The sequence below is a fragment of the Neophocaena asiaeorientalis genome, unplaced genomic scaffold (genome assembly GCF_003031525.2).
Source record: "Neophocaena asiaeorientalis asiaeorientalis breed wild unplaced genomic scaffold, Neophocaena_asiaeorientalis_V1.1 scaffold476, whole genome shotgun sequence".
Lineage (NCBI taxonomy): Eukaryota > Metazoa > Chordata > Mammalia > Artiodactyla > Phocoenidae > Neophocaena > Neophocaena asiaeorientalis.
The window spans coordinates 7,877,793-7,905,722 of record NW_020172178.1 but is presented as its reverse complement, the minus strand read 5'-3'; the positions used below and the strand labels follow the sequence as shown (position 1 = coordinate 7,905,722).

Below are 27,930 nucleotides of genomic sequence, written 5' to 3'. Positions count from 1 at the left end.
TTTCCCAGTATCGCCCGGGCAGCTGTGCACGGCAACCTGGAGGCTGGGGGCTGGTCGTGCATTGAAAATGGGCCTCTGGGGTCAAATAAGGTTGGGAATCACTACGTTAGACAAAGCTTAACGAGTTTCTTCTGGACAGGACTTTTCAGAGCCTCTAGAAGGCCTTGTGAATCTCTGCGGGGCAGGGGAGGTGTAGTTTCTTAAATTCCTTGGCTATGGAATTCTTTTGGTGCAACGTCAAAATCCAGCCAGTGTGGGGCTGGAGATTTACAGGTGATACCTGGAGAACACTGCTGCAGAACACAGACCCATGTGTTTAATAACCAAGGGTCACTACTGCAGCTTTTTGAAAAAGCAGGCAACCAGCGCTTCCCACCAATAGTTAATTAGTCCTCACTTTGGCCAGACAGAGGATTCCGCAGTCACCCACCAGCCTCACTTGCAGGCCTGTTGAGGGACACCTTTCTCCTGTTACTAAGCTGGCTTTGGAGGGGTTTGGAATGCTTGGCTGGCACGGCAGTGGGTGGTGAGAAAGTCCTGGTTCTGGTAGGATCCTGGCGCTTCGCAGTCACCCACCAGCCTCACTTGCAGGCCTGTTGAGGGACACCTTTCTCCTGTTACTAAGCTGGCTTTGGAGGGGTTTGGAATGCTTGGCTGGCACGGCAGTGGGTGGTGAGAAAGTCCTGGCTCTGGTAGGATCCTGGCCACTACCAGCTGTGTGACCTTGGGTGAGTCTCTTAACCTCTCTGTGCCAAGTTCCCCTTATTTAAATGAGGCTAATGAGTGCAACTGCCCCTGGAGCTATGAGAGGAATACATGAGACAAAGTGGCCAGCACAGCTAGCCACTCACGGGAAGCTCTTTTTTTTTTGTGGTACGCAGGCCTCTCACTGTTGTGGCCTCTCCCGTTGCGGAGCACAGGCTCTGGACGCACAGGCTCAGCGGCCATGGCTCACGGGCCCAGCCGCTCCGCGGCATGTGGGTTCCTCCCGGACCGGGGCATGAACCCGCGTCCCCCACATCGGCAGGCGGGCTCCCAACCACTGTGCCACCAGGGAAGCCCAAAACGTAAGCATTTTAAAGTGTACAGTCAGTGGTATTAAGCAAATTTGTGTAACCGTCACCACTATCCATGTCCAGAATGTTTTCATCACCCCAAACAGAAATTTTCAATCCTCTAAACATAACTTCCCATCACCCCAACCCGAGGGGCCGCTCTGAGAAGGGTCGCTCTGGAGGGAAGCCCCTCCTCAGGGCCCCGCCCTCCCCCAGGACCCGGTGCCCGACTTGGCTGGCACCTGCCAGACACAACACCAAAACGCAGCCCCCAGCAGCAGCCTCTTCCCTAGCATTTTCTCAGACTTAAAGCCAAGAACAAGTTAAGCAATTACGTGCTTCTTTAACCTCTCTCAATACTGCACCTTCAGAATGAGAAGTGAGGTGGACAATTGCATGTGACACAGTATCCTTGATGGGATCCTGATACAGAAGAAACACACTGGGGAAAAAGTAAGAAACTCTGAACAAACTATGGACTCTAGTTAATAATAATGTATCAATATCATCTCATCAATTGTAGCAAATGTACAACTAATGCAAGATGTTAACAATAAAGGAAATGGTGTGTGTGCCCGTCTATGTGTGTATGTGGGAGGCTGTAATAAGGGCACTCCCTACTCTTAACTTTTCAGTAAATCTAAAACTGACTGATTGATTGCCACGTTGCGGGGCATGCGGGATCTTCGTTCCCCGACCAGGGATCGAATCTGTGCCCCTGCAGTGGAAGCTCAGAGTCTTAATCACTGGACTGTCAGGGAAGTCCCTTTTCTTTTTCTTAATATAGTCTAATAACAGAAAGTGAAGCAGGGTCCGTTGTGATGATCTCATGTGTCAGAGAGCCCCTCCTCTTGAGGGCCAGGCATCCTAACGGACGGTGGGTGCCTTTGGTTCTGGGGAAAAGGATCCCGATGTGGCCATGCCTAGACTGCTCAGGGGCAGGCCCCATCCTGTACAGTGAAACTTGCAACTCTGGGCCGTGGCTCCAGCATCCTAATTATGCTCCCAGAACACCACAGGCCTGTAAAGGTTTTCCAGACACTGAGGCTGATGATGGAAGCAGAGGCGACACGAGTGACAGGTGGGTCTCATGGACGAGGGCCGAGTCCCTTCTGGAGGCGCTGCACAGGCCCCCTCGGGGTGCAGGAGCCACTGCTGGAAGGCCTGCGGGTTGAGCAGGTTGATGCCTGGGTCCAACCCTGGCTCCTTCACTCCAGGCTCTGCGGCCTCGGCAAAGTCTCCCCATCTACGACACTGACCCCGCACCGCTGTTGGAAAGATCTAGTTAAGACAACAAAGTCAAGTGGTTCGCACCTAGAGGGTGCAGGCCCTCCACATACCCACTGTCTACGACTGGTCCCTGAGGCCATTCGAGGACAGGGGGCGCTGCTCGGCTCAACACGTGATCCACGGCCAGCTTTCTGGGCGGATGAACAGGGTGCCCGTTTCCCCGGGCCGCTGCGTCCCGCCAGGCCTTCGCCCCGCTCCTTACTTGGCAGGCATATTCCACGCACCCCGCCTCACCTAGACCTGAGGCAACCCTGTTCTCCCGGCAACACTGTACCCATGTCACAGGCGAGGGAACTGAGGGCCAGATCACCTTTTAGGCGGGTTCTTTATTCAGCAAGTGTTCGAACTCGACTTGCCCGCGGCCGCGTGCGGAGGCCGAGACCGGCCGGTTGCCCGCGAGCTTCTGAGTCTAGGTCTCTCCGGCCCTTCACCACTGCACAAAGACACCGTCGCCACCTCGGTCAAGCGCCCGGGACTCGGCTCGGTCCAGTGCCCCATGGCCCGCTTAACCATGTGAGCCCTCGGACCAATCCCCAGGGCCAGGAGCGGGAGGCCTTGGGATTGGCCCATCCCGGCCGGGGGGGCGGGACTCTTGTTCGGAGAGTAGAAGCCTCGCCTTCCCTCCCCACCCAATCTCTGTCATCCGCGTGAATTTCGCTCGCTCGCGAGACTGGCATCCGGTTGGTGCCTTTAACCCCCCACAATGCACCGGCGGGGGCGGGACAGTCGTATTTTGGCATGGCCTCGCGCGCTGCTTGCGTCATCTTTCCGAGCCGGCTTGGAGATTAGGATCCTGCTGGGGGCCGGAAGTTTGCCCGGCTCCCTGTTTCTGGAGAATAGGATAAGTTTCTTAAAATGGGTCCAAGGGCCTTCTATCGCCGTTCCTTCCCTGGCCCTAAGGCCTTGTCCCCGCAATCGTCTCCGAAGCGCTGGGTTCCGTCCTCACTGCTGTCCTGGCCTGGCTCGCGCTCCAAGCACGCATTTGATTTTTCTCGTTCCACCTAGAGTAGGGATACTTAAGCTGTGGTCCTTGACTGGAGTTCCGGAGGCTGTGATCCGCTTCAAGGTATATGCAGAATAGGCTGTGTAGGAGCACCTGGGGATTGGTGGGGGCGGAGGGGCTTTCATCAGACTTAGGTGCTGAGAACCCTCACGGGACTAACAGGGCCCCACATGGTCCGACTGTGGGCTCTTTGTCAGCACGGGGCCTGGCACAGATGTCCTCAGATGCTTATTAGAGGGAAGAGAATGTTCTAACTTTATTTCTCCCGATTACCCTCCGCACACTCCTCAGTCTACTTCACAGGAACACGTGGTATCACCGCACACAGCTTTTGATTGCACACCGCCCAGGTGGGATCAGGCTCTTCCCTCTGCCGGGTCGTTCATTCATCCATCCTTCCATCAAACCGTGATGGAGCCTGTGAACTAGCGAGTGGAGGGATGGAGCACAGCGCCAGATACTGGAGACACAGTGGTGAACAAGACAGGCCCAGGCACTGTTCCCGCTGAGCTCATGGTCTCCGGGAGACACAGGGAGGTTGGAGCTGAGGGAAAAGCCGTGAGCGCCTCTGGATTGGTCACCAGGGAGATCTGAGACTGAAGGATAAATAGCTAATAACCGAGTCAGGGTGAGGGGGGAACGGCACGGGTAAGATTCCGGCCTGTCACGGGAGGAGAGAAGAGAAGGCGTAGGGCCAGCGTTTTGACCCTTGGAGGGTTGCTAGGAAGGTGTGGACTGATGAGATGAATGTTTTTGGAAGATGCAAAACCAGGGGTGCTCTCACATGAAGAACTGGCTGGCTGTTTATGTGAGGGATGGAAGAGCAGGAGGGAGTCGGGCAGACGGAGGCGGGAAAGAGGACAGCTGAGCAAGGGCTGGATGTAGAAATCCAACATGTGCAGGAGCCTTCCTGGGCCTCAGTTTGCCCATCTGTAAAGTGTGAGGGCTGGACTCCACCTTTAAGGTCCTCCCACCTGTGATTCGAATTTAGCAACACTCCAGGGAGGTGAGGGTTTGTAAGCGATTACAGCAAGGAGAGAGAAGGAAGGGAGGAGGGAGAGAGTGACACAAACACAAAAGGGAAACTGGGAAGAGCAGGACCCAGGGGCCTGCCCAGGTCAGAGCCATCCTTAGATTCAGACCCTCAGTTGTCCTGCCGTGGGACCGTGGGCAGTTCACTCCAGCTCCCAAGGGCTCAGGTTTTGTCTTTGTGATATGGGGATAGTTAGTAAGATAGGTGACACTGTCTCTGGGTTTTCAGGGATACCATAGCCAGGGAACTGCAACTCAGAAAAAACCAACTACAACATTGATTTGCAAACATATAAAATAATCTCTGGAAAAATAAGCAAGTTTGCCTCCAGGAAGTGGAACTGGGTGAGTGGATGGTGTAGGGCAGAGAGGGCAGAGAGGAGAGGAAGGAAAGTTGTTTTTTTTTTTTTTTTACTGTTTTTGAATTTTGAACCACGTGGCAAGTCAGAGAGCAATGCCAGGCCTTCGTGTTTCTGCACTGGTCACAGCCGGGCGCATACCAAACTTGAAGGCAGAGGGCACATTAGCAAGGGCACGTTCTGGGTATCTGGACCCCTGAGTTCTGATTGAGGTCTCCCACCAACATACCCTGGATTTATTTTCTTCACTCATAAATTGGAGACAAGTGGGGACTTTATAGAGCGTAAAGCAAAATCTTAGGACCCTGCTGGCTTGCAGGGATTCGGATTCTACCAGTGACTAGCTGGTGAGCTTGGGTAAATCACTTAATCCCTCAGAACCTCAGTGTTCTCATCTGAAAAATGGGGATTAATGCCACCAACCTAATTGTTGTGAGAATTTGATAAGATGCTGTGTGCAGCAGGGGGACAGTCCAGCATGTGGTAGGTGCTCAGTAAGAATTACTTCCGGGTGGGGTAGGGACGGACTGGGAGTCTGGAATTCGCAAATGCAAACTATTACATACAGAATGGAGAAACAACAAGGTCCTACTGTATAGCACAGGGAACTATATTCAATATCCTGAGATAAACCATCATGGAAAAGAATATGAAAAGGAAGGTATGTATGTGTATAACCGAATCACTTTGCTGTAGAGCAGAAACGAACACAACACTGTAAATCAACTACACTTCAATCAAAAAAAAAATTACTTTCATTCTTTCTCCTATTCTAGCTTTGAAGAACCCATGACAGGCTGGAGAAACATAACCGAGTTAATGTTTGTTTTTTCCATTTAAAGGCTTTCAGAATGTGTGATGCAGGGAGAACGCGTCAAGAAGCACAGAGTGTCCAGTTTACAGTACAATCTGACCAGCGATTATGTAAAAATACCTGAGCACGAGGGGGCTCAAGGCAGGCCTCCCATATGCTGGGAGGCGGCGGTGCGATCCGGCGGGTGCTCCTGGCGGCCCTCTGGTGGTGAGGAGGGAGATTGCATGTCAGCGTAACGGCCTGAGCGTCTTGCATCAGGACCTGGCTGATTCCAAGTGTTGCAACCTGGAACAGGAATGTACACTTGTAAAATGTAAAATGTACACTTGTAAAATTAGTGCACATATTCCAGAAATATATAAGCTCTTGAAATATTTATCTATTTTTTGCACATACTGACATTATATATAGTATATGATATATTCTGTTTGGGGGTATTATATATGTGTATGCATATAATATGATTCTGTTAAGCAAACTGTTTTGGAACTTGCTTGTTTCATCTAAACATATATTTTGAATAACTTTCCATGTAAGAACATATAGTTTTAATACAGTCTCCATTTCTTTAAAAATTTATTTTATTTATTTTTGGCTGTGCTGGGTCTTCGTTGCTGTGCACAGGCTTTCTCTAGTTGTGGCAAGCGGGGGCTACTCTTCGTTGCAGTGCACCGGCTCCTCATTGCGGTGGTTTCTCTTGTTGCGGAGCACGGGCTCTAGGCGCGCGGGCTTCAGTAGTTGTGGCTCGCGGGCTCTAGAGCGCAGGCTCAGTAGTTGTGGCACACGGGTTTAGTTGCTCCGTGGCATGTGGGATCTTCCTGGACCAGGGCTGGAACCCATGTCTCCTGCATTGGCAGGCAGATTCTTAACCACTGCGCCACCAGGGAAGCCCCACAGTCTCCATTTTTAAAAACTTTTATGGAACAGTTGAAAGCATAAAATATACTAATCTTAAGTCTGCAGCTCAATACATTTTTATATATGTATACACCCATAATGCATTCTTTTTTCCAACAGATAAAAAATGTTAATCTCCATAATAATAGTTAATGCATTTAATGTGTGCCAGGCACTACTCTTAAGTGCTTCTCCACATAGAACCTTTTTTTTAAAATATTTATTTATTTATTTGGCTGCCCCGGGTCTTAGTTGCAGCACTTGGGATCTTCACTGACGCGTGCAGGATCTTTAGTTGCGGCATGCAGGATCTGGTTCCTGGGCCCCCTGCATTGGGAGCGCAGAGTCTTAACCACTGGACCACCAGGGAAGTCCGCACGTAAAACCTTCTTTAAAGTTTACATACTATTCCATTCTATGGATGGTCGAAGATAAATACAGCCAACATTAGTTAAAGTGGTGAAAATAGATATCATTCAGTCATTACAGACAGCAGGGGAAAGAGCCGAGTTCTGTTCTGATTTGCGCAGAGGTGACCGGTGTTTAATATAGTTGATTTATGACCCTTTTTATTAAAAAATTTTTTTTATTGCCTTTATGTTTTTTGGCCATGCTGTGTGGCTTACAGGATCTTAGTTCCCCGACCACAGATCTAACCCGGGCCCCTGGCAGTGAGACCGCCGCGTCCTAACCACTGGACCGCCAGGGAAGTCCCTCAGAGGTGACTGGTGTTTCAAAGGGAGGATGAGGGAGTAGGGAGGGGTGTGGGCAGTGGCGCTCGAGTGAAAAATCACCAATGGTGGGTCAGTGTAGATAAGACCTGGCTGGCTGTGTCTGCTAGCCAATAATTACCCGTCAGAATTCTACCCTCCATAAAAGCCCTATCCTTCCTGATGAGTCCGTTTCAAGGGAGTGGCTTTCAGGTCGTTGAGAAAGACACCCCTGAGCTGTGGAAGGTACACATACACCTCAAAAGGGACCGAGCAAGGTTCATAATTGTAAGCCCTTCTTAGTAAACGAGGAAGGCAGGTCAGGGCCTGTGGTCAGGGGTTGGCTGGAACAAATGGGAAATTCTCCTGGCAGCCTTGGGCTTTCTCAGGCAGGCATTTGAATGGGGGGCTGGGGTCATCCTAGGGACACAGCCTCCTGCTGCTAGAAGCAGGCTAGAGTTTAATCGTCTCAGTGCTGGGGTTTGGATGGAACCATTATGTGCCAGGAGCTCTAAGTTCTCAGGATGCACCTGTATTTGTTTAATACATTCTCTGGCTTCTACCACTTTTCACTATGGAGAACAAGGCTACCACGAACAGTCTCAGTGGCTAAATTCCTAGAAGCAGATTTGCAGTGTCAAAGGCATGACGTTTAAAATAGTTTTAATATTTTAAACATTACCCAATTGCCCTTCCAAAGAGTTGTACACGTTTGCATATCCATCACAATAAACATAAATGCTATTTCCTCCCAGCCTCCCCACTGTGCTGTGAATTTCCTTCTGGATCCATGATGACCAGCTCCTCCCACCAGGGTGGCTGACTTTGCTGTGGACGAGCCCCCGCTTCCGTCGGGAGCCCTTGTTTTCTCACTGTGAAACGGGGCAAGGACACATAATGCTAACAATTACAGCAGGCGCCGTCTGCTGAGCTTCCTCTGCCCACTTTAAATGATCATGTCTTTAATCCTCCCAAACACCTACAAGGACTGAATCGTTACCTGCATTTCACAGATGAGAGCACAGAGGGGGATGGAGCTGGAATCGCAGCCCAGTGTGAAGGCTACAAGTCGCCTTCCTCCCTGGAGCCCAGCTTTGGAGGGTGAGCTAGAAAGCTGCCATGAGTGGGTGGGGCCCTCTGGCATCTGTCCCAGCTGCCCCTCGGGGGGCATTACGGGGTAATCACCTGTTTGATGTCTCTTCACAGCGTAGGGGGATGCAACCCCAGGGAGGCACCGTCAGAGGAAACAGATTCTTTTTCCTCCTTTATAGTGAGAGAAAGGCCAGCTACCTCTTGTGAATTCTGGGTCATCACCTGTAGCGTCCTCGCAAGAGCCGGTTTCAGGGAGAATTAATGGTAAATTGCAAAACCTCATCCTGGAGGAGGGGCGAGCAGGTGGTAGGAGGTGGAACGTCTGCCCCCCTACCCCGGGCCTCCCATGTGGCCAGAGAGAATCACACCACCGGTTTCACTTTCAGTACAGCCTCATTTGGACATTCAGAATTCACTGAACATTGAGGGGATCAGAGGGCAACTCGCTCATCTACCCGCCGCAAATCTATGCATCTACATGAATTCCTCCCTCCCTGCCTTCCTTCTGTTACAATGGATAATCTGTCCTTGTTCCTGTTGAAGACCAACCCCTGCACTTGTGCTCTGGGTTCCAGGCCCCTCTCGCCTTCACAGACCCCATAATGGGCTTATTCCCCTTGATGCACAAACACACTTGAGCAGCCCCTCTGCAGCAGATCCTGTTTTCTGGTTTCCTAAACCCCAAAGTGTCTCCACCAGGATGCTGAGACGTCCCCTGTCCACGTCCTCACCTTCCGTCCTGCTTCCCACCACGCCCAGCGGTTCTCTCTCCGAGGTCAGCAGCCTCCCCCATGGCCAAGCCCTCCAGAGACCCTTCCCGACCCCACCTGCCTCCGGGCCCCAGGCAGCTGGGCTAGTTAGTTTCGTCTTCAATTCATTCTCTTCTGCCCAAGGGGAGGTGCTCGAGGATAGCGCCATCCTGCTCAGAATACAACAAAGACGTGTGTGGAGGGAATGGACCAAATGCGTGAGGTCGAATGGCATCACCATTCAGCGCCACCCAACTGAGCTCGGGGTCACCTTGCTGCTTCTCTTTCCTGTGTGCCTCCTGCGTCTGGTCAAGGGTGTGGGCGGGCAGGGGTGGGTGAAGGATGAGAGCAGTGTTTGGATCCCCGCCACCCGGGTGAGGCACGAGCTTTGCTCCTGCTAAGAACAGGGAGGCCACGCATCCGCTGAGTCTCTGTCCCCGGGCTGCCCCCTAGCTTGGCGCTGGGGTGGTGGGAGAGTGCGTGGACACCCCGTCCACCCTCTGTGCAGGGGGACCCTGCACAGCCTTCTCTGGCCACCAGCCTTCCTTCCCTTGCCATCGCGGCCCGACTCCTTGACACGCGGGCGTTGGGAACGCAGGGGCATCACGCCTGGTCCCCACGGCCAGACGCCCCGAGTCCCAGCGGTAGCAGAGACTTCGCATCCTGAGGCGGCTCTGGCTCCTCCCGGCCGGTCCTCGCTCTCCTGCACGGGACTCCCACTCTCCCCACCTCATTCAATTTGAGGGGCTTACGTGCCCCCCCACCCCGCCACCCCCCGCCTATCGGCTAAGGTCCACATTCCGCAGCGAGCTGGCCCTTGCCGACGTCTGCAGCCTCACTCCTCGGCCACTTTCCCTGGTCCCTCTGGTGACGGTGTAGCGCCAGCAAAACTTCAGGCCTCCCCCATCGCTGGGTCTTTGTACACATCCCTTTGCTTGGAACATTTTCCACCTTCACTGAGTGGAGCCCAATGAGATGTCCCCTGCAGCGCCCCGCCCTCTGCCTGTCGTGATCCTGACTTGTTGGGCATCTCTCCGTAGAAGCAGGATGTCTGTGAAGCTCATCACCAGCATTACTGTCTGGCACATCCCGTAAACCCCGTGATGGGATGAGCAGTGAGCGAGACTCCCCCACGGCCTGCCTCTTTCAGGGGTCCAGCCCCTCCCCGGCGGGCATCCCAGCATTTTGCACCTTCATTCGCCTGACAAAGTGAGCAAAGTCTGCACCCGGGGCAGAGCTGGGCACTGGGGACACACGATGAAAAAGCAGATGAGGTCCCTGTCTGATGGTGGAGGCGCTTAACTAAGAAACAAATATAATTACAAATTGTATCAGGGCTCTGAAGGGAAGGGGGTGGGCTGAGGGTAACGGGGGTGTCCAACTCGATAGGGTGGTCAGAGAAGGACTCTTTCAGAGAAAACATTGCCGTTTAGACTGGTGGGATAAAAAGAAGTCAGCCAGGCCACTTTGGGGGATGGGATGGGCATGACAGCCTGTGCAAAGGCCCTGCGGTGGGAAAGAGGTCATCGGGTGAGACATGGAGGCCTGATGGGACACACTGAACGCGGGTTGCAGAAGTCAGCAGGAGTCAGATCAGAGATTCTTATCTCCATGGCGAGGAGTTCAGGCTTTATTTAAGTGCCATGTGAAGGCACTCAAGTGTTTTAAGCAAGAGGGTGACGTGATCACCGTTTAAGATGCTCTGGAGAGAAAGCCGTTACACTGTCTGGGGGATGATGGAAGCTGGGGCAAGGCAGATGGATAGAGAGGTACCTGGGAGGCGCGGTCTCTGGGATTTAAGAATCCCTAGTGGAGGGAGAATCCAGGCTGTGTTCCGGGTTTGACCAGCAGCGGTGACAGCACCAATTCCTGGGATGAAGACGAATGCAGGGTTGTGGCTGGGAGGTGGCAGGCAGGTGTGGCCCGTCCTGCCGGCACCGGCCCCTCTATGTGTGGGTGTCAAGACCGTCCCAGGCACCCTGAGGGCCCAGCGCCCACATGCGCACATACATCTGTTGATTGGAATTCTCTCCACTATCTTCACCTGGGTCAAGTCTTCACTCTAGGGGGCCTGTGTTTGATTTTAATTTATTATACTCAAGTTTTGAAAGAGCAACGGGTGAAAAATAAGGGTACCTTTTTTTTTTAAATAGAAAATGTGTGGTTATAAATGACTGAGCATTTCTGGTACATCCTGTACAATGCACGGATGACTCCAAAAAGCTTTCCTCAAATGTTCTGAGAAACTTGGATTTTAATATGGCATTTTTTTCTATTCAGGAAATACCTAAATTTTTACTTGTTAAAGTAAAAACACTTCCATATGAAGCTTGTTGCCTATCTCAAGTAAATCTTTCATTTTCCCAGAGATATTTAAAAAATTCACAACCTAGAAAGAATGCAAGTGGCAGGCAACATAAAGGACGACCCACAAGCACACAACTCTGAGATCCCATTAAATATGTACGATGGACCGGGTGCCAACGCCCACTAGTTCCGGGCTTTCCTGTCTCTGGGTCTATTTCATTTTCTGTAAAACAAGGGTTTTGAACTAGACCAGGGGTTCCCAGAATTCCAGATTCCACAGGTCAGGAGGCTGATCTGCGCTGTTGCCATACTATTTTTTCTGGGGGGTGGAGGGTGGCCCACGGTACTGCCAACTGTTTTCAAGAAGGGAATTACTAAGAAACTGCTATTTATGTTTGCCATTTAAAATTTTAATATTAAAATTAATTAATTAATTATATTTATTTTTGGCCGCGTTGGGTCTTCGTTACTGCGCCTGCGCTTTCTCTAGTTGCGGTGAGTGGGGGCTGCTCTTCGTTGCTGTGCGCGGGCTCCTCACTGCGGTGGCTTCTCTTGTTGCGGAGCACAGGCTCTAGGCGCGCGGGCTGCAGTAGTTGTGGCTCGCGGGCTCTAGAGCGCAGGCTCAGTAGTCGTGGCGCACGGGCTTAGTTGCCCCACGGCATGTGGGATCTTCCCGGACCAGGGATCGAACCCGTGTCCCGTGTTGGCAGGCGGATTCTTTACCATTGCGCCAGCAGGGAAGTCCTGTGTTTGCCATTTCCCGAAGGTTTAATGCCAAGAGTGGAGGAAAAGCATGTCAGTTAAAGGATAGATAGTGCTTTAATGGAAGGGAACCGGCTCATTGCCCTTTCGTCTTGAGTACGGGGGCGCCCTTTATCATGCCCAGCACTGATGCGTGCAGACTGGCGGCGGGAACCCGTGCACAGCCATCAGAGATCTGACACGGTCCCAGCATCACCTTAGGTGAAGATCTGGGGTCTCAAATCATGTCGGCACGAGCAAGGGGCCAGGAATTGGGAGACGTGGCTTCTACGCTCACTGAACCTCCAGGGACCTGGGTCTCCTCACCCATGAAGCAACTTGCTATGGTATGAAGTCATGCCGGTCTCCAGGCTGGAGAAGAAAGCTCGTGAGGGACGTAGATTAAGTTACGGTTACTGGATCGCTTCTTGGTTTGGGCAGTGGGCCTGTTCACCGTGTTATGAACGAGTAAGTGAAGTCAGGAAGTCTCTTTTGCCAGAGATTCCCACCCTGGAGACTTTGCCTGGGCCCTTACCTTGCCAGACTGATAACCGAGACGACTGGTTACCTAGACACCTCCCCTTCCTAGACACCCCAGCTCCAAGGGCGACTTCTGCACTTCTGTCCTGGGGTGGGGGGAGTCACAGGGACCGTTTGGCAGATAAAGGAACTGAGGGGCTTGGGTCACGGTCCACCTGCTGGGAGGCTGAGGTCATTGCAGTGACGGGACGGAGCAACTTGATACTGGGCCTGCCCCCAGCGACCTTTCGGTAACAGCACCGGTGAGGACAGCAAGGCCCCCAGTAAGAAGGGGGTGGATCAGCTAGGATCTCAAACTCATATTCTTAGCCACACGACTCTGTTCTCAAGACTTCACTGTCTCTTCAAGAATAATTTTAAACATCATGGTTAGGGCTCAAATAATTCCATTTCTATAAACTGTGTTCTGATTCACACTTGCCTACTCACAAAACAAGAGGTGGTTGTTAAAAGGTCATCTCTACTTTTTCCCATTAGAAAAGTAGAAAAATGACCTTACAGAAGGCTCTGCAAAGACGTGGCTGTGATGGACGGCAGCGTGGGCGCTCCGCCAGTGCTGAGTGAGGGACTCCGGCCGGTATCCCTGGCGGGGCTGCTCTGCCCCTAACTGTCGCCGGACAGAGATCGGAACCGGCTTGCCCAGCACCATGGCTAAGTTTAGTGTCATGATGAGCAGTAAAATTCACATGTTCTTTATTTAGTCCATATAATACACCATTTTTAGAGTTTCTTTTAAAATTAGATAAAAGAGCATATTAAATGGCAAGTGTATGAAGTCTCTCTTCATAAACAATGTCAAAACAAAAAGTTTTGAATTACAAAATGTTAAAAAATATGTAGGTACTTAACATTTCACTAAAGCATCAAGTTACAGATATTTTCTAAAGAAAAATAATTGTGCCACTTACCTATTTTTGCTGTTTCTATGAACTTTTTTTATTCTGTACATAGGACATTTTGTACAAAATATGAAGTCTACATTTTTATTACTCATTACCATAAAACAAAGGTACAATGTATGTACAATATTAAAAGGAAGCCATACTAAAGCTGCACTAAAAAGACACTCGGAATAGTGACATTTCTGATGTACAGATACACTTCAGAAAGAGTGAAGATGCCAAACGCAGAACTTTCTGAAGAAAAACAGTCACCAGTTTATTTTCAATGCAGGACTTCTGAAATCAGTTTGGTACAGAATAAACAGTGTATCTATGTAATAATATGTCAGTTGGACAATTAGCACAGGGAATCTGAGTACTAACTAGGAAAACTTTCATAGCCCAAAATATTAAATAATACTCTTGTCAAAGAAAATTAGTTTCTCTCAAAACTTTTTTTTTCCTCCCTTTTTGGTGAATGTTTGTCTTCAATAAAGAGCAGAAGTAAAACCTAGACAAAAAGATGTTCTTATACGTTGAGCTTTCCACATCACCCAAACACTGGTATTCTGCTTTTTCCCTAGGGCAAGAGGAGAGGCTTCCCAGAAACCTCTGTCACAAACATAACTGCGAACATCCAAACCAAGTATATCTGAGAATCTATCAGCTAAAGACGGAAGTTCAAACAATGGTTTATCAAAATACATAAGACGCTGCTTTATACAATAAAAAGCACCCTTTTTCCCTCAAAAGGAGAAGGCATCTAAACTTTTTTTAAATGATAAATTTCATCATGGTGAAGTGGATGGATACTTCCTGCTCACAAAGAGGGTTCCTCCCCTTTCAGCTGGGGCAGCTTCTAATCTAGCACTTGCTTTGAACGCCAGAAATCCCCTCCCTCCAAATGATTTTCCTACAGGAAACAAGGAAATAAACATCATCAAAGGATTTAAGTGAAACCAAGGGGCAGCACGTACCACAGCTGCACAGGGAACCACGTCTGCTTCTCACAATGTCTGAGTGGATTCCCAAGACCTCAACTGAAAAACAGATCCTGAAAGAAGCCACGTTTTACCTTTGATGCATCAAGACATTTAACATCAAGTTATAGAATCTTATGCCAGAGACAGAAGAAACTAGAATCACTGGTTTAGAGCAGCAGTACGCATCTCAAATAGCTTTCAAGCAGGATAAGTAAGTCAAAATACTGGCCACCCGGAGAGTAATAAAGAACAAAGCATTAAGTTTAAAGATTTTTCTCCTCGTGCTGTTCCATCAAAAACAAAAAGCTGAATACATGCAAGGAAGTCTGAAATATTTAGCAGCATTGAAGACCGATGAAAACTCAAGACGCTGTATTTTCCTTACGAGGCATCTATTACGTGCGCTCTTTTCAACAGAAAGAGACTCCTTGGAAGCCATCGCTGCCGCCGCCTCCACGAAGCCCTCAGGGCCACACTGCGGGGAGGGGGGTGCCTGCCCACGGCGCTGTTCCTGCTACTTTTGCCCAAAGGCAGCGGTGGCCTGCATCAGGCCCGAGAGCTGGCCTCACTCAAAATGATCTCGTCCTAATTTTCTACAAAATGTGGAATTCTCAGAGAATATAATTTTATCTAATTGAAGAGCCTTGTTCAAGGGCAACAACGTGTAAGTAGAGAGAAATCATTCTGCAAAGAGTAAAACACAGACACATCACTTTAAAATTCCAATTCCAGTCAAGAGAAAGCTCTTTTTAAAACAAATTTCTCCTACGTGCCCACTCCCGGATCCTGGTCCTGGACCGCAGACTTGGAAATATGGCTTTAGCGATACACAGAAGCAGCAGGGTGTGGTACGCATGGTATTGGTCAAAGTAAAGCAGTACCTTAGGAAGAGGCAGCGGCCGGGGGCTGTCGTGTCACTTTCCCAGTTGAGTGGTGTTGGAACGATGACAGCAAGGAACCACTTCCATGAGATTAAAAAACAAAAACAAACCAAAAAACCCCAGAAAGAAACTGCTGGCATTAACAATCACGTGGAAACAATCTCAAGGGTTGTAAAGTCTTAAAAAGTAGGTAATACTTTTTTAAAGTGCTCCTTTGATTTGAAAAACACTGATACTATCATTGGACCACCTATCTTAAATGATCGCAAATTCCATTTGGGGAGAACGTGAAGATGATGACTAGGGTGCTTTCCTTAGCTCTGATTTTGGAAAACCAGCTTACTTGGGACCGTGCAGGGGACACCATGGGCGGCATGTGGCCCTGGGTGGTCACCATTGTTTGAACTCCTAGTCTCGAGCTGAGGCGGAAGGATGTTATTGCCTACGGAACGGGGTTGGAGAAAGCTTTGACTTGAGTGTAACTGATTTGTATGGCACACAGAGCGTGTACTTTCTACAGACCGGAGCAGGGCTGGCGCGCGCACGGCGTCGGGGCTAGCGCCCGTCCTGGGGGACCAGCTCGTCAGCACGGCCGTGGGCCTCCAGGGCACTCTTGGTGTGCAGGTCCTGGGGCAGCTCGGACTTGCGGCGCACCAGGGGCCGGTCCTTCTTCAGGTCCTTCTGTGCCTGGAATAAAAACGCACGGCATTGGCTACAGACCCAGCGACCCGGAAGTGTGCTCGCTCTGCGCTGAGCCAGTGGTGCCCACACTCAGCGCCTCCCTGGGGATTTGGAGCACACAAAGGGCAGGATGTCTCTTATCACCCTCATTAACCAAGAACGCCTCGTTTATTAAAAGTAACCCAAGGACGGCGTGCATAATATTGGCATTGTGGTCTTATAAAATGTGTAGTTTTGTACAGAGCATCGAGTACCGCTATTTGCAAATTCACCAGTTTTAGTAAATCCCATAAATTGTAAAATCTTCCTATTTCACAGAATGTTACCGAAGTCAATTTATGGCTATGTCCCTTCCAGAAGCATTTCAGGAAGTTGAAATTTCCCTTGGAGGTAAATAAAAAGAAAGAATGAATAACATACTTAAACTGGACTCGAAGCCAATAAATAACAGGTCTAAAACTTCTATCAAATTTGAAAGAAGATACTTAAAATGAGAGGTATTAAATGGGTCATGTAGGGGGAAAAACCCTCTAGAATTCAGAAAAACTGTATTTAATTATTTGTATAAAATTTCCTAATAAGGGTAAGATATAAGACTCCCATCTCCATTCCATTTTTTCCCTAAAGTTAGGACATTTTGGTTTTACTCAACAAAACAAAACGAAAACAAACACCCCAAAACTAAAAAACCCTACATGAATCCCTTTTTGCATGGGGATTTAGAGATCTGTGTCTGCAAAGAAAGGGGGGTGGGCCTGATATGGTGCGTTTATACACCGAAAGTGTCCATTTCCACGCATAATAGTTAAACAAGTTATTCGGTTTTGGAGTAGGGCCATTGCATCAATAGCAGTATCTTTGAAACAAAACAACAAGCCACCTAAATCACCTAGACACAACGTATGTACCAGGAAGCTGCCAGTGCATGAGGAACTTTAACCAGAACCACGTCTTCCTTTCTGTTTAGCGTCTCCAGCAAAGGGGAGATTATATTTAAAGAGAAGAAGTTACGTTTGTGGTGGTGGTCAAACACCTACCAGAAGAAAATCTGTATTAAGTCAATCACTTGACAACAGAAAGAACGTATCCCTAACCACTCCTCACAGCACCCAGCTTGCCAACATCGGTGGTACGACATGCAAAGTGTAATTCTCTTTGCGTTAATGAAATAGCCAAGGCCTTGCGGACGCCATATATGAAAAGTACACACTTTTGCAGAGCTAATGTTTCTTAGGGTTCTTTGCAAATTTATATGACAACCTCAATAATATCAAGGTTTGTAAGGAATTTTCCATGACATCATTTTAGGATTATTTCTAGAACTGTTATTTGAATATTAACGTTCATTTATGGCAAAGGCAGGAATTCTGGTTTTTTCCTCCTGGGAACTAATGTAAGATGCCTTCGGGACAACCCCGCATGTCAGGAGACTGTGGAGGCCCCTCCGTCCCCGAGGGGCTGCCTGTCACGGTCACAGTCCTTGTAAGAGTGGTCTCATCTGTGGAGCGTGTTTGCCTTCAACCAATGCAAAACTCAGAGGGAAATTCTACCCTGAATTTTATGCCCACTCCAGGTGGAGCTGTAAAACAAAGCAAAGCGAAGCAAAACAAAATCAGGCCTTTCCGATACTTGAAATATTTAATAAATGCTGCAACAGGCATTCCAAAGAGAAGAAACATTTCGATAGAAAATGCCTGGAACCAATAAATGCAAGTTGAGAAGGCAAACATGACCCCGGAAGCTTCTGGAAGGACAGAGAGTGTGATGGACCCATCTGAGCCTCTCTGCATAGCCATTTAAAACCAGTGTGTAAAGCAGAGAGCAATTTCACAAGCGACAAGGCGGGAAAAAAAATCAGAAAAAGGGGAGGCAGGAGAGTGGGACATCATGCAGACGGTCCCTCTAGGCGAGTGACACTGGTGGAGGGATGTGTGGGCCGAGCATGCTGTTGACGGTGGGCAGACAAGACAGACGGACACGCTGCCCCAGACGCCCCTACGGAGGTGCAAGCCGGAGAGAAACGGCCTCTGTCTGCAGCAAAATGGCAATGCTGAAAGGCTAAATCTATACAGTAAATGGGAAAACGACATCGGGGTGGGTCATACAGAAGAGCGCACGTTTTACTACTGAACTTAGGACAGAACTCATCAAAAATCTCTGGAGGGACCAGATTTCTTTGTCTTCACCATCACAAGCTGGAATGACAGGGAAAAAAGGGAAAATACTTCATGTACATAACATTGTCAGTGATTTTCCTAAATATAAAAGCCTTAAATACACTTCTACGTACTGAGTAAGGAATACCTTCACTTCCCACCTTCCGTCTTTCTACACCTTCCTTAACTGCATGGTTGACACTGCTTTCCTCCCGACCGACTGTTAAAAATGAGAATTGTAAAACATTTTAAATGTCTCTGATGTCAATGTCATTCACATGAACGTTACTAGTTTATTTTGGAGGTTCTATATAGGGTTACACAATCTTCTCAGAAGAAACCCAAATCATGGATCCGACAGGTAAATAGATAATTGAATTCCTCCACAAAATTCCAACCAAGTACATTCCATTAGCATTAGGGTCTCCTCTGCCGATTCTCCGGCAACACTGTCATGTACCTCACATGCATCCCAAGCCCACATCCGAATCATTTCAAAGAAATGCGGGATTATTTTGATATTTGGGGGGAAATTCAATTGACCCATAGAAATCTACAGTAAGTCTTCATATTGGGTCGTGTTAGTCTTCCAACTTTATTCTTTTTTCAGAGTTATTTCGGCTATTCTAGGTCCTTTGCATTTCCATATGAATTTCAGAATTAACTGGTCTATGTCTTTCAAAAAAAGAAAAGTGCCTGTTGGGATTCTGACTGGATTGCGCTAATTTTGGGGGAGAACTGACGTCTTAATAGCATGGAGTCTTCCAACCCAGGAATGTGATCTGTAGAAATCTAAAGGTTATGGGTAGGGGGATGATTTTTGTAAGAATGTCAGTTACACAGAAAACTCAGTCATACAGTCTAATTTCAAAAGTCATAAAAACAAACCAGCAAACTGAAAGAGCTCTCCAAGCGATGTCCTGTCTACACGTGGTGTCTCAGAACTAACGAGGAGATGACTATAGAGGCTGCTTCCTTCACAACTCCTGCAGGGAAGGAGGGAGACGCGCCCTCCTCCAAGGGCCGCTGGAAGATCGGCCACCACGGAGATACTAGAGCTGACTTTCAAAGGCAGTCTTACTCAAGATGAGAATGCTATTTTAATTTGTGTTCCTTCATCTCCTACAGAGTAGGCCCTAAATCAGAAAGCATAGGTCCATAGATTATGTAATTATGTAATACGTTCATTACATTTTGGGCATAGCTTATTCTTTTCCTAGCTTTAATGATCAAGTCCAAGGATGTACCTACCAAAAAGAAAAATCCTCCAACCCTAAAAATATTTCATGTGTAAAGACCGGCTTGTTAGACATCAGTTTCTTTCTCTACGTTGTACGGCCCGAGTGACCTAAAGACTAATATGTGGTCATAAACCCACGGGCAGGCTTGCTGGTAGCAGGGACCCTGATTTTGATTTCCTCTGACCACCTTCAGTAACGAGGCCAGTGTTCACGTCTTTTAGCCCACCTGAAGCCAAAACATCAAAATGGTAATCAAACAGGTGGCCTCAAATTCCTTTCCAAGTTTAAAAAAAAAATTAAGAAGTAGGAAAATTAACACCCCAGAGAGAGAGGGAAAGATAAGGATTTTCACGTTTTTCATTCAATCTGTTCACTGCTAAGAATATTGCGAGGAAATGATGGAATCCAACTGGATGAAGTGAAAAAACGAGTTACTGCTGTTCTTGCACTGTATGTTTCGTGTTTGCGTCCACCTGCTTTTATCTTAACCTAAGGCCAAGAACTAGCCGGGCAGGAAGGGGCAAGACGGGCCAGTGCGGGTGCTTTACTCTGGAAGCACCAAGGGAAAGGCACCTGGCCTGGCGCTGCCTGGTCGGAAGACGATGCCGGCCACATATGGAATCCCAGATTTTCTAGTAGCCACATCGAAAAAGTGAAAAGCAACTGATGAAATTTATTTTAATAATATTTTAAAAATTTAACCCAGTAGATCCAAAATACTACCATTTCACCATGTTGTCAGCAACAGAAGATTATGAAGGGGATGTTTCTAGGTCCTTTCCTCACACTAAGCCTTGGAGCTCCCGGGTGTGTTTTGGGCTGCCGCACAGCTCAGAGCCGACGGCCACATGTCACGTGTGCCTCAGGGCCGCCGCGTTGGGCAGTGCAGTCTGCATGGTCTAGAGCCTGTGCTCTTGGTGATGCCCGATCCTGTCTGATCAGGTGGGGAATACAATTTACTTGAGTTAAAAACGAGTAGGTTAAAAAAAAACCCTCTCTGTCTGAGCTCAGAATGACACTATCATCTAGAGACCATCTGCATTCAGTATAATTTTAGCCTCACTTGTTACTTTTCAGCATTGTGGTGCTGGATGTCTTTAGGAATTCTTAGCTCAAAGGGGATTAAAGTTTCAGAGTCAGAAAGGGCCAGATCCCCAAATCCAGTTAGCACTTTATCAACTGCAAGGATTGAGAACAGGAGGTACAATCGGAGACCTACAGCAACTGCGAGGCTCCTTACACGTGGGAACTCCACCCACTACCCTCTTGAAAGCCTAAATCGCAAAGGTTCCCCATTTAGTGATAGGGGCCCTTCTCTGGATCGGTGGTGATCTAAATAAAGTGGAAACAAAACCACTCGAGTGTGGGTATTGCATGAGGGTCCTGACAGAGCCCTGACCCTGGCACAGGCCTGCGAGGCAGCGTGACCCTGCTGTTGAGAGGATGAGGGCTCTGCCTGATGTCCTGGGGCCCGGGGGGCCGGCAGTAACTGTGGAGAAGTAAGAGGGGCGCCTCTGGGCCAGAGCAGAAGTCGCAAGGGGGCAGAGGGCGCAGAGGGGGAAGACATCACCGCAAACCTTTGAGTCTTTGCTCTCGTTAACATTTGACTGCAGTGAAGAATTGGGATTATTACTGTTAAAGTAAATGAAGAAAGACATTTCAGGCACATACTTAATCCTTAAAAACTGCTTCTACTAATTTGATCTAAGGTATATGGATGAAAGGTTTCCTGTAAGATTCCACCATGGAATTTTTCACTTTAGCTTACACACAGGAGGCAGTGCTATCTATCACATCACTAAAATCACAGGCACGTCTTAAGCAAGTCTCTTAGGAGCGCACCCAGCTTAGCTCTGTGCACTTTTACCTGGCGAGCCTCTTCGTTCACTGTCTTTCTCAGCATCTGCACATCTTCAAATAAAGGCCCATCTGTCTCCACTGCCACCGGAAGGCTCATGGTGCTCGCTTGACTACACACTGCGTACTGCAATGCAAAGCGCGGAGTCACTCTCGGTCAGGTCAGCGCTCAGGGCTCGGCTCCAGGGCTCCTGGCCCAGGCCACCCCCCGCGGCCCCTCCTGAAGGGAGCCCACGTGCAGGGAAGTGCTCCCTGCCCGGCCTACACCTGCAGCGCCCGGGCCCCGGGCGTCGCCTCACTCCAGACTGTCCCAGCCCCTTGCTGGGCAACGCCCCGCCCTGGAGCCTCCAGCCTGCTGACTCCCCGTGAGCCTGGATCTGGTCACGGAAAGCTTCCCGCGGAAACCTCCACCTCCAGCCCCCAACCTCTGCGCACAGCCTTGCCCTCCTCTATCTGCCCCCTCGCTCCTGGTCATCTTCTCGGCATTTTCCAGACTCGCCTAAACCCCATTACCGATCACACCCTTTTACTCACAGCCTCTCCGCTCTCCTCCCAAACAACACAACCCCAATCGGTCCCACAGCTCGCACCTCACTCTGCAACCCCATGGGCGGCCCTGCGGGAGGCCCGGTACGCCCACGTGTCAGTGGGGTCCCCTTGGCTCCGCTCCTGTTCCCCACGGGGCGCCCTGGGACTCCACTCTCTTCGGGGTCTGGGCCAAGTCAGGCTCTGCTGTGAGCAGGACGGGTTTCTGACTTTGTTTCCGTGAGTGGGACGTGGGGATGAGATCACTTCGGAGGTGGCTGTGACGGCGCGGGTGAGCTAAGGCACACGGAAGGCCCTGACTGTCCTCAGCATTTGGCGGCCACTCTCTGTGCGTCTGCCGCGAGCTGGGCGCTATTCCAAGCACAGCCTGTAAGTGTCTGCTATGATCCCACTTGGCTGACGGGAACACTGAGGTACCTACGCTAACCGCGGGGCCCCAGGCCAGTGAAGGGGGAGCTGGGGTTCCGAGCCACAGCTTCGCACCCCTTCCCCCAGGCCCTGTGCCCGGCTCGTGCCCTCCTGGCCACAGCGAGCCCCTCTGCCTGGGCTGGGGACCCGGCACCCACCCCTACGCCCCCGCCTGGCCCACCACCTCCCTCCTGCCACGTGGGCGAGCGACCAAGAGGGCCGCTCAGCTCTCAGCAGCCCCTCCTGCCCCCGACCCCTCGGCTCACCCCCGCGGCTCTGGGCCTCGCCTCTCCGACGGGACGCCGGGCACCAGGCTGTGGGTGACCGCTCTGTGGCCACGCGGGGGCCACAGTCATCCCTGAAGCTGCCCCTCCCTGCCTGTGGTGCCGGCCGCGCCCCGCTCCTGTCACTGCTGGGAAGACAGTCTGTACTGTCTTCCCAGTCTGTACTCATAGTCTGTACTCACGCCCCGAGGGTCTCGCTGGGAGCCACACCCTTGGCTCTGTTTCCTCCACCCAATGGGCACCCAGGCCCCCGCGGCGCGCTATGCCTGCAGGCCCCCGCGGCCCGCTATGCCTGCAGCCCCCCCGTCAGCCCCGTCCAGCAGCGGCATCTCCACACGTTTCCCCAGGAGCCCCCGAGTGTCCGGAAGAGCTTCCTGAGCGCGAGCCTGCCGAGGCCACTAGCTCTGGATGACACTGTGACGCCCGCACGCTGTTCTGGGCATAAAATCCACGGGTCCTGCCCCCTCTCCAGCTTTGTCCCTGACACAGATCACACCCCCCCTCCCCCATGAGTGATGCTCCGTCTATGGGCAGCTCGGTTTCCCAGTCGCCCCTTCCCCTGCCTTGAGCCCCCGGCTGGTTAAGCCCCTTAGGTGAGCCTCTAAGAGGCTGGCTCCACCTCCAGGGCGCCCAGCACTCTTGGGGGCTAAGGTCCTGGTGCCGTGGGGACGCCTCGCCGTGGCCACCCTACCCTCCAGCCTTCCTTTACGTGTCTCTAAAGGCGCGACCAGGCCTCTCGCCAGCATCGCCAGCACAACCCCCAGCGTGGGCTATCATCTGGCCGCCCGGACTGGATTCTCTTTGCTTCCATCCTGGCTCCCCTCCTTGACACCTGGGGCCGTGTCTCATTCTCATTTTTGTATCCTGGGAAAGCGCATTTGGGACACGCAGCTGGCACCCATCTGCCCAGAGAGGTGGTGACCTGCTGGGAGCAGGGAGCTGGGGTCTGCACGGCGCCTTGCCCCCTGGGGCTCAGCTGGGCGGGGCAGACAGAACAGAGACACTGCAGTGCTCGGGCAGTGGCGCAGGGATCTTCAGCTTCGGCCACACCAAGAGGACACCAGCGCTCTACACGGACCCTGCCAGCGGCCGTGCCTAGAGCAGTGCGGGCTCCGAGGCCCTGCTGGGGCTCAGGGCAAGGAAAAGTACACACAAGGATGCTACAAAATGCCTACAGGAAATCTCTGTCACTAGCAGGCTCGGGGCCAGAGGATTCTCACTAGGAATAAAAACCTTCCCGAGGCTGAAGTTCTTGACAGGTGATATAAGGAAGGCACATTTCCCCAGAGAGGCTCATCTCCCAAAGGAAAGGCAGGCAACCAGACTCTGTGCCCTGGGCCTCCTATGGCCTCGTCTTGTCATTGCAAAGGGGCAGAAACACTGAGCCAGAGCCACACTTAAAATTCACAGAAGTGCTTTGTCTTCATTTCACACGATCCCCACAAAAGGGAGACAGGAGTAAAACTGTTATATGGACTCTTTTGGTGGACTAGGAAAAGCATATTTATGTTAGAAATCTTCACTACGTTAGAAATCTTCACTATTAAAATCTTCACTTTAAAAAAATTAAATCACATTAAACATTAAATAAAAAAATTAAATCACATTTTTTAATCACATGAAAAAATTAAACCGCCACAACTGCTAAAACAGACACAACCCAAATCCTGAAGGACCACAGCTTTCCAAATCCCAACCGGCCTACACGGGAACCTGCTTTCACATCTCCAAGCAGACGAAAAGACTTAGCCTGTGAAAACACAAGGGTCAGCATCAGGAAGACTTCTAGGTACACGCCAGTGAACAGAGTGAGGGATTGGGAACCCACCTAAAATAAGGAAGCTATTAAATCATTTCTCAAAACGGCAGATTTGAGATGGGGAATCGGGCTTCAAAAACCCACCTACGTGTTTTCGTTACGGAAGTGGCACGCAAGCTGTATTACCCACAACACGATCTACTTTTTGCTGCTGTTGTAAATGGCAAGCAACGACTACAATTTAGAAAGGGCTCGAGAGAGAGTGAACAGCGGGTACCAAGGCCCTCATTTCCACTTGGAGACATTAGCCCACGAAGTACTTTCCGTTTCAGACACTGCTCGGTGGACTGGATGGAGCATGCGGACAGGACCTGCTGGGGTGTGGTCACAGACGGTTTTCACACGCAGACGCGGGCAGGACGGCGCTCAGGTCAGAGCGCCACAGCACAACGCAGGGGTGAGCGCAGGCAAAGCCCACCGCACTCAGGCTGTTGCCCGAGACATTTTACAACAGAGCAGCCAAAGGAATAAAAATGTGATGTAAGAATGCTTAGGAAAAGTTCAGAAAAAGAGAAATGAGGACAATGTATATTTTAGAAGGAACATCTGTTACAGCACAGCAGTGAAACCAGGCCACCTTTGCTAATACAATCACAGCCAGCTCTTCGTTTGTAATGTAAGGCTTTATGCGATTTTCTATGAGATTATTCCTATTTTCCAGGTAAAATAAATAAAATCAGACCCTCTGATCTGTATATACATGTTTTTCAAGGGTGTTGATCTCAAGGGTGTGTGTGACGGGGTCCTTGACGACCCTGATTGGGACCCGTCTGCCCTCGGCACGGGGCCGTCTGGACAAAGCAAGACGGCCTGGGCCCCGTCGGGCAGGGTCCATCCACCCACACTGCCCCAGACGTATGCTTTTACTGTGTCTTACAACAAACGTCAGTCAGTATTTTAACCTCACGTTCAACATAAATTCTATTCTTAAAAGTACATACCCAGGGGCTTCCCTGGTGGCGCAGTGGTTGAGAGTCCGCCTGCGGATGCTCGAAAAAAAAAAAAAAAAAAAAAAAAGAAGTACATACCCATAGCTTTCTACCTAAATTAGCTACTACACAGTTTCACATGCTATTTTCACATAAAATAGCATTTCTGTGTAAGAGCATGGAATAAAAATGGTTAGAAAAACGCCAGTTACTTGTTTCAGGTGGCATCAAGGACATACACTTAAGGATGTCATTCAGTTTTCCTATGGTTTGTGTCTTGATCATAGTTTTAAGGGAATACAAGTCAGTATGTTGTTATATAGGTAAAGTACATACTTTTAACTCTGTATTCATGTATCACTTTTTATTAAACATCAGAGAGATTGAAAACCCACATAGCAACTGAGATAATAATGATTTATGCATACCTCTCACCAAAGAAAATAAATAGATAGCTTGTAGTCTGGTTCACTGTATTGAACCTTTCAGGATTTTAGGGGTAGCCGAGCAGCTTTCCTCAGAAGGTAAAATCTTTTCTGGGGAGCTAAGGACAGCCTGAGAATCCTTAGTGTGGCAAATGATTTTCAGTGATAATCGGACAGGCACATAGCATCAGAAAGAACGTCTGTCGGGACAGGGCTCCAACCCCCAGCCCCCGGGGGTCAGCCCGAGGTAATGCATCGGGGGACACTGCTTCAGTGCTGGCAGTTCCAGAAGACACGTCATTGGCGCCCACCTGCCAGGGCGTGCTGGGATGGGAGAAAGGATTAGCGGCTAAGATGACGGAAGTCGGTCAACTTTTAACAAGAAAGGCTCAGCCTGCAGAAACCTCATGTTAGGAAAGAGGACATGGACTTCATACTTAATCTATTTCAAATCTGATTTCTTTTCCTTTAGAATTAATTTGATATTAAAAAGAAAGGAAAATATTGTTTGAACTACAGCATCTATGACATTTGAGAAAGCAAATTACAATCTTGGCCCAAAACAGAGCTTGTATCCTGACTTTCTTTTTACCACAGTATATTCATAAGGTTCATATCTTATTTTAAAAGCATAATAAAAAAAAAAGTGTCAATTCTGTGGTAAAAACCTTTGTGGGGCAAAATAAGTACTTGTACGAAGTTGAAAAGTATTTTTATTGCAGATATTTTCATATACAGTGTTAGTGAAATTGATTTCCCTCCCCTCTCACGATGAATCCACACTCCTATCTCATAAAAACATTCAAGTTACACCCTAGACGTTTTCATGTTACTCTCTTTTTTAGTACCTGGGGGTTTGCTTTGGCTAGGTTTTCTATTTTAACCCACGCTTCTTCTCGTTCTTTCATTTTTAGCTTCTCTCTGAAAAATAGTAAAATGTCATTGGTGTTAGAGAAAAGAATCAAATTCAAGAGAGAAAACGTTAAGGGGGAACGTGGCCAGCAACACACCACCTATTCCCCTTTGTCACTGTCTGGTATTATTCCACGTACGTCACAGTGGTGACCACAAGGTACATAATGGGAAAAAAAAAGAAACTGGGCTTAGAGAAAAAGAGTTAAAAATATAAATACACCAACATTTTAACATGTCTAAGAATTTAAGCTCTTAGAAACACTTGCACAAGCACATCTATGTCTCCTTCCTTCCCCTTGTTTTGTCGCTTCATCACAGGACATGTATGATTTTGGTGAGAAGCTTACATACCCATGAAAAGTGAGACCACACCTTCGTGCGAAGGAACCAGGTGAAGACGTCCTTACAGAGGCACAGCCTGTAGATCCGCACCAACAAGGCGTATGGCCTTCAGTACATTACTTACCATGGGACCAACGCTTTTGTTTTAATCTAGTAAATGTGCTACATGATCTTTAAGGTCCCTTTCAGAAATGTGATGTTCCATGAAAGAGGATGTGCCGTTAGAAAAGCCCCGATGTTCACATACTTCACACCTGAACACTGCGTGCAGCTGAGGCCGGAATGGGCCGGGCAGCCTGAAGAGTTAAAGAGCCCACAGCCGGTTCCCTGTGCCCCTTCCTGCTTCACCTGTCCTTGTCCCTCACACACTATGTCTTACTCATTTGTATTTTGCTGTCTTTCTCTTTCCACACCACCCAGAATGTAAACTCCGTAAGGGCAAAGGTTTTTGTTTGTTTTATTCACTGCTGTGTTGCCAGAACCCGTAACAGGGCCTTGCACATAGGTAAACACATACTGTCTAAGGAAAGAACGTGGCACTTCGTTATATATGTACTGTAATTTGAATTACATTCATTCAAAGTCTATCTACCTCGGCTCCAAGTGACAAAGAATCAGATCTGCCCACAGTCCACACCTGACTCTGAAGATGTGATTTTGATAATTAATTAATCATACTGTTATGAGCATAGCCTAGGGACAGAGTCATCTAGCCCAGCGGTCCCCAACATCTTCGGCGCCAGGGACCGGATTCGTGGAAGACAATTTTCCCATGGACTTGGGGGTCGGGGAGGGGATGGTTCAGCTGGGAATGTGAGTGATTGGGAGCGGTGGGGAGCGATAGGGAGCGGTGGGGAGCGATGGGGAGAGATGGGGAGCAGTGGGGAGAGATGGGGAGCGGCTGGGAGCGGCGGGGAGCAGTGGGGAGCGATGGGGAGCGGTGGGGAGTGATGGGGAGAGATGGGGAGTGGCAGGGAGTGGTGGGGAGAGATG

General features: G+C 49.5%; 1 protein-coding gene across 14 annotated transcripts in view; it reads right to left on the bottom strand.

Annotated features, from left to right (window-relative positions):
* Window positions 1-13,265: 13,265 nt before the first annotated feature.
* The window catches only part of PPP2R5C (protein phosphatase 2 regulatory subunit B'gamma), a 128,135-nt gene continuing 113,470 nt past the window's right edge, over window positions 13,266-27,930 (bottom strand). For 9 of the 14 annotated variants that reach the window (XM_024759954.1, XM_024759880.1, XM_024759943.1 and 6 more), the window contains 3 exons: window positions 26,529-26,601; window positions 21,280-21,396; window positions 13,266-16,021 (listed from right to left, as the gene is read on the bottom strand). In XM_024759954.1, coding sequence (XP_024615722.1) covers window positions 15,890-16,021; window positions 21,280-21,396; window positions 26,529-26,601 — 322 coding nt within the window. In that variant the 3' untranslated portion in view covers window positions 13,266-15,889. Of the gene's footprint in view, window positions 16,022-21,279; window positions 21,397-22,706; window positions 24,258-25,347; window positions 26,005-26,528; window positions 26,602-27,930 lie in introns of those variants that run through there. The other 5 variants (XM_024759961.1, XM_024759919.1, XM_024759901.1 and 2 more) reach the window with 3 other exon arrangements.